This window comes from Hordeum vulgare, chromosome 6H, assembly GCF_904849725.1.
Source record: "Hordeum vulgare subsp. vulgare chromosome 6H, MorexV3_pseudomolecules_assembly, whole genome shotgun sequence".
NCBI classification, from domain to species: Eukaryota; Viridiplantae; Streptophyta; class Magnoliopsida; order Poales; family Poaceae; genus Hordeum; species Hordeum vulgare.
This window is the reverse complement of record NC_058523.1, coordinates 62,156,701-62,167,863: the sequence shown is the minus strand read 5'-3', so window position 1 is coordinate 62,167,863 and position 11,163 is coordinate 62,156,701. Positions and strand designations below refer to the sequence as shown.

Genomic DNA, 11,163 nt, shown 5'->3' with positions numbered 1-11,163 from the left:
TTCAAAAATACTAGACATACAAAGAGTTACATAAAATTACACGTTGACTAGGATTTTTTCTTTTTAACTAATCACTCACCTCCGATTTTCAAGGGGGGTCCATTAGGACGGGGAAGGGCCAATGACCCAAACAAATCCTACCTGCGACTCCTCTGGTTTGCTTCTTTCTTTTTATCCAATTCACACTTCTGTTGAAGACTTTTGTGTTTTTCTTTCTGCTTGCTTCCCTTTCAAATTGATATGCCGGAGATGCTGGTGGAAAGTGGAATGTATGCGTCGGAAAGAGTTTGGTAGCTCGAACGCCTCATTTTCCTTAATCTTTAATCAAAATCCATTTTTTTATAAAACTTACGTAAAGTTATGTACGTATAGGATTGCTGTTGCCTCTCGCCTCTCTTTTCTTTTGCGTTCCCCACTCGAGCTCTCACCTCGCCGCTCGTCGCCGTCCCCAAATCCGCGACGGAGATGGTCGAGTCCCTGTACACGCCCTCCCTGACCATCGCTCCACCATCCGCCGTCAAACTCCGCTGCCAACGATGCATTCCCAACGGCCGTTCCTCTGCCAGATCCACACCCCATCGACCGGAGCGGGGTGAGTGGCAACCGGAGGCCCACCGCCAACGTCGCCTTCCCAACTCCCTTGGCTCTTCCAAATCGACCACCCCATCCATTGGAGCGGGGTGGATGGGGAGCCGGATGCCTGGGAGGCGCCAGGTCGCCCGTCGGATGTCCTATCAAAAAAGCAACAGAGGCGCCCAATGTCTCCCACGTTCATGTATTTTTGTTTTCTTGCGAGGTCTTGTGATTTGCTCATGGATGGATTGTGTGCTTCGTTTTTGTTACAGGTTTGTTCCAAATCCTAGTATTTGGTATTCCTAATCTCCCAATCTTCATCTTGTTTTTGCTCTGAATGATGATGACTGACGAATGTTCAGTTAATTGCAGGGGTAGCCTGACAAACGAATGCCGACTGGTGTTCATTCTCCCAATTTCTAATGCAGCCGACCAAACATCTGTCCTATACATCATCTCTCATGCACATATACCCTACAGTTCACCGAACATGCATCATCCTTGCATCAGCTCAAGAAGGAACTCGCCGGTGAAGATGGCGGCGCGGCCGACGGCAGCAGCGAGGTCGCTGGCCGGCCCAGAGGTATGTGATGCTCTAAAATTTGCATGGATTCTGGGTTTTCCTGTTTCAGAACGCACGCATCCCAGAGGTAGGCGCGTTTATCAGTTTAGCCGATGATGTCGCCCTTTCAAAGAAACCGTGTGTGTTCGTAGTCATTTAGTATGCCGTAAGACGACTATCCCTACTGCTGCGTGCGAGCACTTTGCGTGGAACCTACAGTTTTTGTGAAGTAGAGGCTCAGATCTAGATTTTTTTCAAGGGACAGAGCTCGAAATCCTGTCTCTTATCTAGGCGTTTCTTCTATCAGACTACCAATACTGTTGCAGTTTTTAGTTAGTATTTAAAAGCAATTATTTATTGATTCGGCTTGCATACGGGTAACTTCTTGCATTCACTTCTCAAATCACGAAACACTGTATCGCCTGGCAAAATAACTGTACTAGGAACAAACAGATGTACTCCCGGATGTATAGTACTCCCTCCGTTTCAAAATATAAGACATTTTAGAGATTACACTAGGAGACTACATACGGAGCAAAATGAGTGAATCTACATTCTAAAATATGTCTATGTACATCCGTATGTAATAGTGCAATATCTAAAAGGTCTTATATTTAGGAACGGAGGGAGTAAGGATCAAAAGGAAAATAATGAATGTCAAATATACACAGCTCTACTTAGAATTTGAGCGAAGTTCTACTAGCGAAGCATAGACTCCATCATTGATCCGCATCAGGGCCTCATGATTTCCCTTTTCTGCAATTTTGCCTTCCTTGAGGACCGCAATCGCATCAGCACCTTTGATTGTGGAGAGGCGGTGCGCCACCACTATGGTGGTCCTGCTCACCATGATTCGATCCAACGCATCCTGAACTATGCGCTCCGACTCCGCGTCCAGAGCACTGGTCGCCTCGTCAAGCAGTAGTATCTTCGGGTCCTTTATAATGGCCCTTGCGATGGCTACCCGCTGCTTCTGTCCACCAGATAGTTGCACTCCTTTCTCGCCAACCAGAGTGTCGTATCCCTGTGGCAAGCTTGATATAAACTCATGAGCATTTGCTGCCTTGGCCACACCCGTAACCTCTTCCTCTGTCACCTCCCCGTGTTTCCCATATGTTATGTTTGCACGGATTGTGTCGTTGAAAAGCACTGGCTCCTGACCTACCAGCCCCATCTGATCCCTTAACCAGCTAATTCTCAAGCTCTTAATCTCGACGCCATCTACTGAGATACTACCAGAATCAGGATCATAGAAACGCTCCAGTAAAGAAATTATTGTGGACTTGCCACTACCACTCTCTCCAACTAGTGCTACAGTCTGAAAAAGGGAGGAAAAGGTTTCAACATAGCAGTTTTTGTGGTTGTCAATCATCATATGTGAAATAAATCAGCTGAAAGCTTCTTATATACGATAACACTGTAACTAGATCATGCACACCTATTTTAAGTAGTATTCTTGGTTTTATGCCAAGAGGTGGCACCTAAAGTTAGTTATCCGAATCAAAACAATTGATGCGACAATAATGAAAAGATTACAAAAGATTAAAAACCATACCTTTCTGGAAGGAATGTGCAATGTAAAGTCACTGAATATATGGACATCAGGGCGTGATGGGTACTTGAAACTGACATTACTAAAATCAATGTCGCCAGTGACATTTTCCAGTATCATGCCCTCATTGCTACTTGTATTGATTTTTGACTTCCGATCTAGAATACTGAAAATAGAAATGGCTGAATCCTTTGCTTTTGTCGCATTAGATGCCAATGCACTTACTTGCGAAACCCCAATAGTTGCAAAAACTAAGGCAAAGAATATCTGAAAAAGATCCAATGAATTTTTGGATGATTATCAAAAGTTAATTCCCATGTACAAATATTTTTACTTCAAATGATTTAGCAATTCTTACTTTGAAAACATCTGCAAAAGTAGCTTTTCCCTGACGTACAAACTGTGCACCAACATAGAAACATAGAGCAAATGTAGAATACAACACCAAGAATGAGAAACCAAAACCAAGCCCTCCAATGATTCCGCTTCGAATCCCCTGTTTCCTTAAAGCTTCACATTTCTTATTATATGTTGTAACCACTCTTTTCTCTGCACAGAAAGATGCTATAGTTCTGATACTACCAACAGCGTCAGTTGCAACTTGACTTGCATCTTCATACATCTCCTGCACAATAATAGTATGATCACATTATTGTGATGATTGATTCTATGGCATTAGGATTGTCACCCTGAAACAAACATGAAGTAAATTTTATAGTTGTTATGTCTCACCTTAGATTCTTCACCAAACCCCTTCAAGAACTTTGCTTGAGCATAACCCTGTGCACCCAATAAAGGAATGACACAAGTGATAATCAGTGCAAGCCTCCAGTCCGCTGTAAAAGCTATGACAAAGCCAGCTGTTAGTGAAGCTGTAGACTGCACTATAAGGCCCAGGTTATCTCCTACTAAGCGCCGAACATTTAATGCATCAACTGAGAGTCGTGTACCAAGTGCACCGCTGTAAGTGATAAAGCAGAATCTTAGTATCTGTGTAGATCTATGCACAATATAAAATAACTGAGATCATTTGAATATGATACCTGGAATTTGAGGGATTATCAAACCAAGCAACTTCCTGATGCACAATATTTTGAAATGACAGATTACGAACACGCTCTATAAGCTTGCCACCAGCAATTGCAAACAAAAGATATTCTGCTGTGATTGCAATGAAAGATGCAAACCCCAGAACTACAAATATCAATGCCCAAAAGCTAGAATCTTTTCGCAGCTTATCTGGTGGCTGGTAGAATGATTTTAGACCGCCAGACATTAGTAGGCCATACAATGGCAACATGACTCCATGCACCGATGCTGCTATAGTGCCGAGCAGAAGAAATGGTAACTCCGGTTTGTTAAGATAAAAAAGACGCCCAACTGCTGCTTTCTGAAGGGTCTTCCCATCGGGAAGGCCCTCTTCGTGCTGTTCACCTGTGATTGCATCCTCATGCAACTCAAGTGATAGTCCTGAGGGATTCTTGAAGGAGTTTCTGTTACTATTGCCAGAAGAAACATTAGTCATTGACCGTCTAACTGACAAACTAGTGCTTTTTGATAAGGAATTGGGCACTCCCGAATCCTGTATTTTACTTTTCTCATCACCACGAGTTTCTTGCAGCCTAATAAGCTGGGAGTAAGCTCCATTAGGATCCTTTACCAATGCATGATGAGGACCTGCACGTACAGGATATTTTTGCGGGGTGAATGAATCATCATAGGCTGACAATAAACATATCCTAGAATGGGAAAATTAATGCATATTCAAGAGATTCTAACCTTGTTCGACTATTTTCCCTTGCTTAACCACTGTGATGCAGTCAACATTCCTTACAGTGCTCAAACGATGAGCAACGACAAGTGTGGTTCTTTCTACCAATATCCTATTGATTGCCTCCTGAACTATCCTCTCAGATTCCACATCCAATGCACTTGTTGCTTCATCTAGCAAAAGGATTTTTGGATCTTTAAGAATGGCTCTCGCAATTGCAATTCTTTGTTTTTGTCCTCCAGAAAGTAGAGTGCCACGTTGGCCAACCAATGTATTGTAGCCCTGGTATGAAATTTAAATGTTGTTAGCTTAAATTTCAAGTAGTGATTTGAAGCATTCAGTCTTTATTTACATACATTTGGTAACTTGTCGATGAAGTTTGCTGCATTTGCAAGCTCGGCTGATCTCTTGATCTCTTCAAGTGTTGCATCTTCTTTACCATATATTATGTTATCTTTAATGGAGGTCATAAACAACAATGGTTCTTGGCTAACAAGACCGATCTTCCCTCTTATCCAATCAAGACTCAGATTCTTGATGTTGACTCCATCTATCAAAACTTCGCCAGCCTGTGGATCGTAGAATCTTTCAACTAGGCTGATAACAGTTGACTTGCCACTTCCACTCTCTCCAACTATGGCCATTGTTGTCCCACTGGCTACTTGTAATGATAATCCATCTAATACTAACTGCCCGGGTCTTGCGGGGTAGCGAAAGTACACGTCCTTTAGCTCAACATTACCCTTGATATTTTCCAAGACCATGCCACCCGTATCATCAGAGTCTATTTCGGGTTTCCTCTCAATTGTTTCGAACAGTCTGTATGCTGCAGATTGACCTTCCGCAATTGCAGAAATTGATGGTGTTGCACTACCTAACGAACTGTTGCAAAAATTGAACTGCCAGGTTTAGAACATTAACATAACAAATTTAATGGTCACCTTTTCTATTTCTTGGCATGTAGTGCAGTTTATTAACTACTAGTACTTCATGTAGATATGCTAACTGAGGTAACATAAGAAGATAGAGCAATGTAAATAGAATAATTAGTGTACTGCAGAGGGCTGGCAAGCTGGTTATTCGATGAATTATATCCATCTACTGAAAATGTAAATCAACTAGTAATGAGATAAATACACTCACAGTCACTCAATTTGAGGTCAAAGCATAATACAGTCACTGAACTTTGGAATACGCTCGTTACGGTCACTGAATACGCAAAGACGTGATTATACTGCAGAATACGGAGCTCTACGGTGAGTCAGTGACCATATAATCACCTTTTTGCGTATTCGGTGACCGTAACGAACGTATTCCAAAGTTCAGTGATTGTATTGTGCTTTGACCTCAAATTGACTGACTGTGAGTGTATTTATCTCACTAGTAATCCATCTACTGATAGTGCTATATTCAATATATAAGCTTGTCATATTTATTGTTTGACAGAATGTTTTAGTTCTCACCAACATTGGAGTAATGTTAATTGAATACTTAAAACATTATGGTTCCAATTTCAAGTAGCTTCGACAATATTTAGCGATTGCCGTTACCACTTTCTCAGGATTCATGGGACCCTGCTCTGAGGGTGCAACAATTGCAATTTACACCTGGTTCGAAATTGTGCTTGTGTGGTCGATTGGGTTGATTTTTTCAGAAAGATAGTTTTTTATATACAATCTGATCCCCAAAGTAGAAATGTAGCTCATTCTATTTTTCTTTTGAATTTATAGTAGATATTTTGTAGAATTATTGTTTGATTTCTTTTACTTCGAAGAGATGGAGGCACCTTGAATCTCGTGGGCTATTTGTATTTATAACAAAATTATTAGCTTTGAGCTCATACCAATTGACATTATTTACTACTACTTCTGTCCCAAAATAAGTGTCGCTGATCTAGTACAAAATTTGTACTAATTTAGTACTAAAGATAAGTAAACAAATGTTAACTATCTAAAGGTAATCTCTGAACACACCTTGAAAGGAACATCAAACTTCCATGGAAAGTAGTTCCTTCTTGAATTTACAGAAACATATGTATTCGCAAGTCATGTGTAAGAAAAAGGTTATTTAGAATTTTAAATTTTACTATGTAATGTTTTATATTTCCATTCATTCAAGTAGTCTTTCAATAAATTGAGGGTTATATATGCGGTAAATATTAAGATTTCAGGGTATTTGCAATGTTAAGATTTCAGAAACTCACCTTGCGCCAGTCAATACGGCAAACAAAACAGTGATGATTTTCCCTCCAGTGTATCCTTTGTCAATGATTAGCTTTCCACCATACCAGAAGCCTAGACCATAGCTGCTAAATAGGATGCATAAGACAGAGCCCATGCCAAAGCCATTGACAAGGCCTTCCTCAACAGCAGTCTTGTATGCATTTTTTATGAATTTATTATACATTTCTATAGCTTTCTTCTCGCCATTGAAGGACACAACCTGTTTACGTGAGAGTTGCTATATTAATGTTTGCCATAATTTGTATTTACTGAATTAATTGATATACTTTTGAATGACTGATATACTTTGAACTCACTGTTCGTATAGATCCAATTGTCTGTTCAACTGTGTCTGCAGCATCACTATATGATGTTAGTCGCTTGCTAGAAACCCGGGTTAGCAGCTGTGCAGACACTGCACCAGCGATAGCAACTAATGGTAGTGATGTTAGCATGACAAGAGTGAGGAGCCAGCCTTTTGTGAATGCTACGATAAAACCCCCAAAGAAAGCAGATACGGCTTGTACAAGCTTCCCTGCCTGTAAATCAGAATGCAGGAATGTCAGCACTCACAGTACTAGGTAGGCTGCATAGAATGTGTATGAAGTATTAAATACACTTAGGTGAGTAACACAATGTAGTAGCAATAAAAATACAACTTTACCATTGACTTGCGCCTGCAGATCTGCGCACACTTGCAATGCGATGAAAAATATTATGTTTCTTTATTTAGTACGACAGAGGAGGTATTACCTTCTCGCCAAGAGCATCTTGAATTATGACCGTATCGCTAGACATTCTAGAAATTGCTTCGCCAGTTGTCATTTCTGTGTCGAAGAATGCAATATCTTGCCTCAGAACTGATTTCAAGTACAAAGAACGGATGCGGGCTGACTGCCTTTCTCCTGACATTGTCCAGCATGACATCTCTGGAAGAAAATGAAAGGTGAGCCTTTTGTACTAACATCTCTGCCACCAGCATGAATTTAACTAAACATATTCAATTATTTGGAATGCAATTGGTACTTCTCATGGAAAGACTACATGATAGTTGATGATGAATTGATGATTGCATTCCTCACCCTATGAAGAACAAATTTGTGTCTCCCAGTTCGACACTGTTGTTTTCCCTTGATCGCTCACCAAAGTGTGTGCCATTTTGTATTAAGAAGATTTTTTTTTCTTGAAAAGATTGTATCAAGAAGATGACGCCGAGAAGGAGGTGGAAACAACAAAGCTCACCCCACAGCTAACTGAACATCTAATGCAAACACGGCGATATATGATTGCACATCATTGTTTCGTTTCATTGCTCACTGCTTGTGAGTTTTGTATCTTCGAACTGCAGTTGAGTTTGATATTGAAAATTTACTAGTTTATAGAGTACTCTTCTGAAACTGGTTTCCACGTCATATTAAATTACCTTGTTACTTATCCTCTGCAATTAAGTATAGTTGTTCGCAATGATACAGAGGCTGGGGGTTAAACTTCCTTTTTTCGAAAAAGAAATACAATCCTCTGCGGTTAAGTTTACTTTGAAGTGTTATATACTGAATGTATTACTGTCTTTTCATGTGTACTATTGCTTGACATCTGAAGTTTCACTGACAGGAAACATGCATTCCAAGAATAGAATGGGAATTCCACTTACGAAGAAAGGAAGCAACTGCTGTCCCAATGCCCACATATACGAAGTTGAGAACAACCTGGAGATCAAAAGAGCACTCTGTTAACTGATCATACACTCTTCAAGTTAAGTGATCTGATCACCGTAAGCTGTGGAGACGTGGCACACCTTGGTGACAGCGGGGAGGACGGTGCTGGTGGTGCTCTCGCCGAAGGAGTTGATAGCATCTCCAAAGAAGACCAATATGAGGGACCCCGACGCGCCGTTGCCCACCGCCCCCAGTGAGCCAATCACCATGAGGAGGATGTCAAGGCGGTCGGCATACCTGAGCATGCCGAACAACGGCACCTTCTTCTCCGGCGGCAGGTCATCTTTTCGTTGCTCGCCGCCGTGGTGTGCTCCTTCTCCACGGCTAGCTTCTGCTGCCGCGTCCATTTTTTTCTGGCAGCTACTGATTGCGTTGCTGGTGTGCTTGACGAACCCAGCCCGCGCGGTGTCGTGTGTGATTCTTGTTCCCCGGTTTGAGGGTGGAGGCATTGTATATAGGCATTTCGCCAGCCGCCCACACAGAGGGCTTTGACTCTTCTTGGGAAGGAACCGGGAAAGTTTGCGATGGAAAAATACTTTTGTGCGCATGGATTTATCGTTGGCATGTGGTGATTTGTACAGCTGCGACAATTCAAGATTCACAGCCTACTTTTCTGCGTCGCTTCAGGGTAGTCACTAGCTGGTCAAATGGATTGAGCAATATTGTTTAGAATATTTGGTTTTTTAGTTGACCAATACTTGTTCGAGAATGCTAAAGCTTGAAAAAGAAAGGGAAGAAACGGGGCAAGGAAGGAAATTAAACCCGGACCTTCAGGAGGAACACCACCACATTAACTAATCCATCTAGACATTATTGTTGGAATAATTACTCAAGCATTGAATCTGTTTAGGACTAAAAATCTGAACGAGTTGTTAATTTGATGATGCATTTAGAGGAAAGATTTTTAGAGACGTTGACATAAACCACCGTGATTTTTCTCTAGATTGGATACACCGTGATATTTTTCGTACACACCACAGACCTGATAGCTTCTATCTAAATAACATGATAATCTATACACCACAAACCCGATAACTTAGGTACAAATATTGTGATAACTTTGACCAGAAAAATAAGTTATTGAAGACACATCAGTGATGACTTCTATGTTAATAGCATGATGATATAAACATTAAAAATATGATAACTAACACACAAACACAATGATGACTTTTTGACCGGAAGAAAAATATGTTGGAAACAAATCTTGATGCTAGCAGTTTCCATACTTGTAGTTTTTTAACCTAAAAAATCATGCCAAAGCTGAGAATTAAACTTAAGACTTTAATATTGAGATCTTAACACACTAGCCAACTCACCCATTACTTGACTCCTGACAAGTTTAGATAAAATACCATTTTGACCGTCGAAGGTGAAAAGGTTATTGAAATATACTCTCGATAACTTTAGTGTAAATAAGATGATAACTTACGTACAACTAACCTTATAAATAAACTGATAACTTTTCATCTTGGGCAAAAAGTAATAGAAATATCCCCTGATAACCTAGTGCAAATAGCATAGTAATTTACACACGAGACATCCGATAACTTACATACAACACACTGATAACCTTTTACCCATGGGAAAAACGTTACTCAAACATGCCCCGACAACTTCTGTGTAAATAACATGGTCATTTATACACCGAGAACCTCATAACTTACGTTCAACCACCAAGTTAACTTTGACTTCGAGGAAAAAACATTGAAACATAACTCCTCCGATGACTTTTATGTAAATCATGACAATTTTATGCATCACAGACCTAATATCTTGCGTTTAAACACCATGGTTTCTTTCATCCAAGGGGAAAAAGTTTTTCAAACATTTCACCAGTAATTTCTATTTTAAATTACCATACTGCGCGCCCCATGCTTTAACCTTCTCGTACTGTAGTTACCAGCCTTATCATGATATAGTTATCATGTTGCTCAAACTATATTTATCACGCTGGTCATGCCAAAGTTACCAAGCCATTTTTTTATATGACAGAAATAAGAAAGGTTCAAATAACATTGCTTATTTATAATAGACAACAATAAAAGATGAGTTAGTTGATTATTAGGCTCAATAGCTATTGCATAGACCTAGGTTCGAATCCTCTTTCAAGCACTTTTATTTTCTTTTCATATTATGCAGCGAAAAACCAGAAAAAATCACTAGCGATTCACTACGGTTTTTAAGAGAGGAAAAAAAATCAGTGCAAACGAGCATGAGATGATAGCGATCAGGTACTGAAGAAATCGTGCGGATCTGTTGCTAACCTCCAGTCGACTGGAAGTTAGCATAGTCCATACTTGTTTCTAGAAAGGAAAACAAAGGTGTGGACAGAGCGAAAGATGATATGGCCATGAGACGTGGATATATTCATAGAATTCTCTATTCCTAAATAGGTGCAACACATTAACTTTTGGAAAATGCTTAGATTCAGCCGGGCAAAAAGTTTCTCGCGTAAGCCGTCCTCTATGTGCACCATGTGTCGCTATGGGCCTGCCCACTGCTCCCATCTCCTCCACCTTTTTTTATAAACTTTTCTTTCTTTATTCATTCATAAGTAAAGTAACATCTTTTACAAGTAACGGGATAACCTCATCAGGGGCATTATCCATCCAAACACTCGGTGGAGAAAACCTAGCTAACCTTCCAAGTTCATCAACTACTATATTATGTTCTATTTTACAATGATCATAAGTAACATGATAAAAATCTAATGACATGAAATAACATCCATCTATAATGAATGAAGCAAACGAAGAAGAGTAGCC

The 11,163-nt window shown here is 40.3% G+C and overlaps 2 protein-coding genes across 6 annotated transcripts; one reads left to right on the top strand and one right to left on the bottom strand.

The window, feature by feature from the left end:
• The first annotated feature begins 300 nt into the window (after positions 1-300).
• Positions 301-9,003, top strand: LOC123401644. Of its 4 annotated transcripts, none has more exons than XR_006611138.1 (5): positions 301-845; positions 936-1,156; positions 7,600-7,626; positions 7,872-8,027; positions 8,292-9,003. XR_006611138.1 is itself a non-coding variant. In XM_045095485.1 (4 exons), exons 1-3 carry the CDS (start codon positions 466-468, stop codon positions 7,621-7,623), a joined length of 615 nt encoding a protein of 204 aa, XP_044951420.1. In that variant the 5' UTR covers positions 322-465; the 3' UTR covers positions 7,624-7,626; positions 8,292-9,003. The 4 variants fall into 4 exon arrangements, 1 of the variants encoding a protein (XP_044951420.1); XR_006611139.1 differs by having other exon boundaries at positions 307-845; positions 7,872-8,002; XM_045095485.1 differs by lacking the exon at positions 7,872-8,027 and having other exon boundaries at positions 322-845; positions 946-1,156.
• LOC123401646 (ABC transporter B family member 11-like) lies at positions 1,719-8,943 on the bottom strand. Of its 2 annotated transcripts, none has more exons than XM_045095487.1 (12): positions 8,476-8,943; positions 8,332-8,386; positions 7,434-7,609; positions 6,998-7,219; positions 6,662-6,900; positions 4,815-5,340; positions 4,467-4,740; positions 3,731-4,364; positions 3,420-3,687; positions 3,046-3,312; positions 2,691-2,954; positions 1,719-2,453 (listed from the first exon to the last, which is right to left on the bottom strand). In XM_045095487.1, the coding sequence occupies exons 1-12, from the start codon at positions 8,941-8,943 to the stop codon at positions 1,809-1,811; spliced, it is 4,038 nt and encodes a 1,345-aa protein (XP_044951422.1). In that variant the 3' UTR covers positions 1,719-1,808. The 2 variants fall into 2 exon arrangements, with proteins under 2 accessions (XP_044951422.1, XP_044951421.1); XM_045095486.1 differs by having other exon boundaries at positions 3,420-3,648.
• Positions 9,004-11,163: the final 2,160 nt, after the last annotated feature.

Bases quoted from the DNA above. Each gene is read 5' to 3' on its own strand.
- LOC123401644 (XM_045095485.1), top strand. From the start codon at position 466: ATGGTCGAGTCCCTGTACACGCCCTCCCTGACCATCGCTCCACCATCC. The intron at 846-945 runs GTTTGTTCCAAA...AGTTAATTGCAG, and splicing joins GTGCTTCGTTTTTGTTACAG to GGGTAGCCTGACAAACGAAT. The intron at 1,157-7,599 runs GTATGTGATGCT...GACATTGTCCAG, and splicing joins GGTCGCTGGCCGGCCCAGAG to CATGACATCTCTGGAAGAAA.
- LOC123401646 (XM_045095487.1), bottom strand. From the start codon at position 8,943: ATGCGCACAAAAGTATTTTTCCATCGCAAACTTTCCCGGTTCCTTCCC. The intron at 4,365-4,466 runs GTTAGAATCTCT...CTGTACGTGCAG, and splicing joins AGGGAAAATAGTCGAACAAG to GTCCTCATCATGCATTGGTA. The intron at 3,688-3,730 runs GTATCATATTCA...TATTGTGCATAG, and splicing joins GATAATCCCTCAAATTCCAG to ATCTACACAGATACTAAGAT.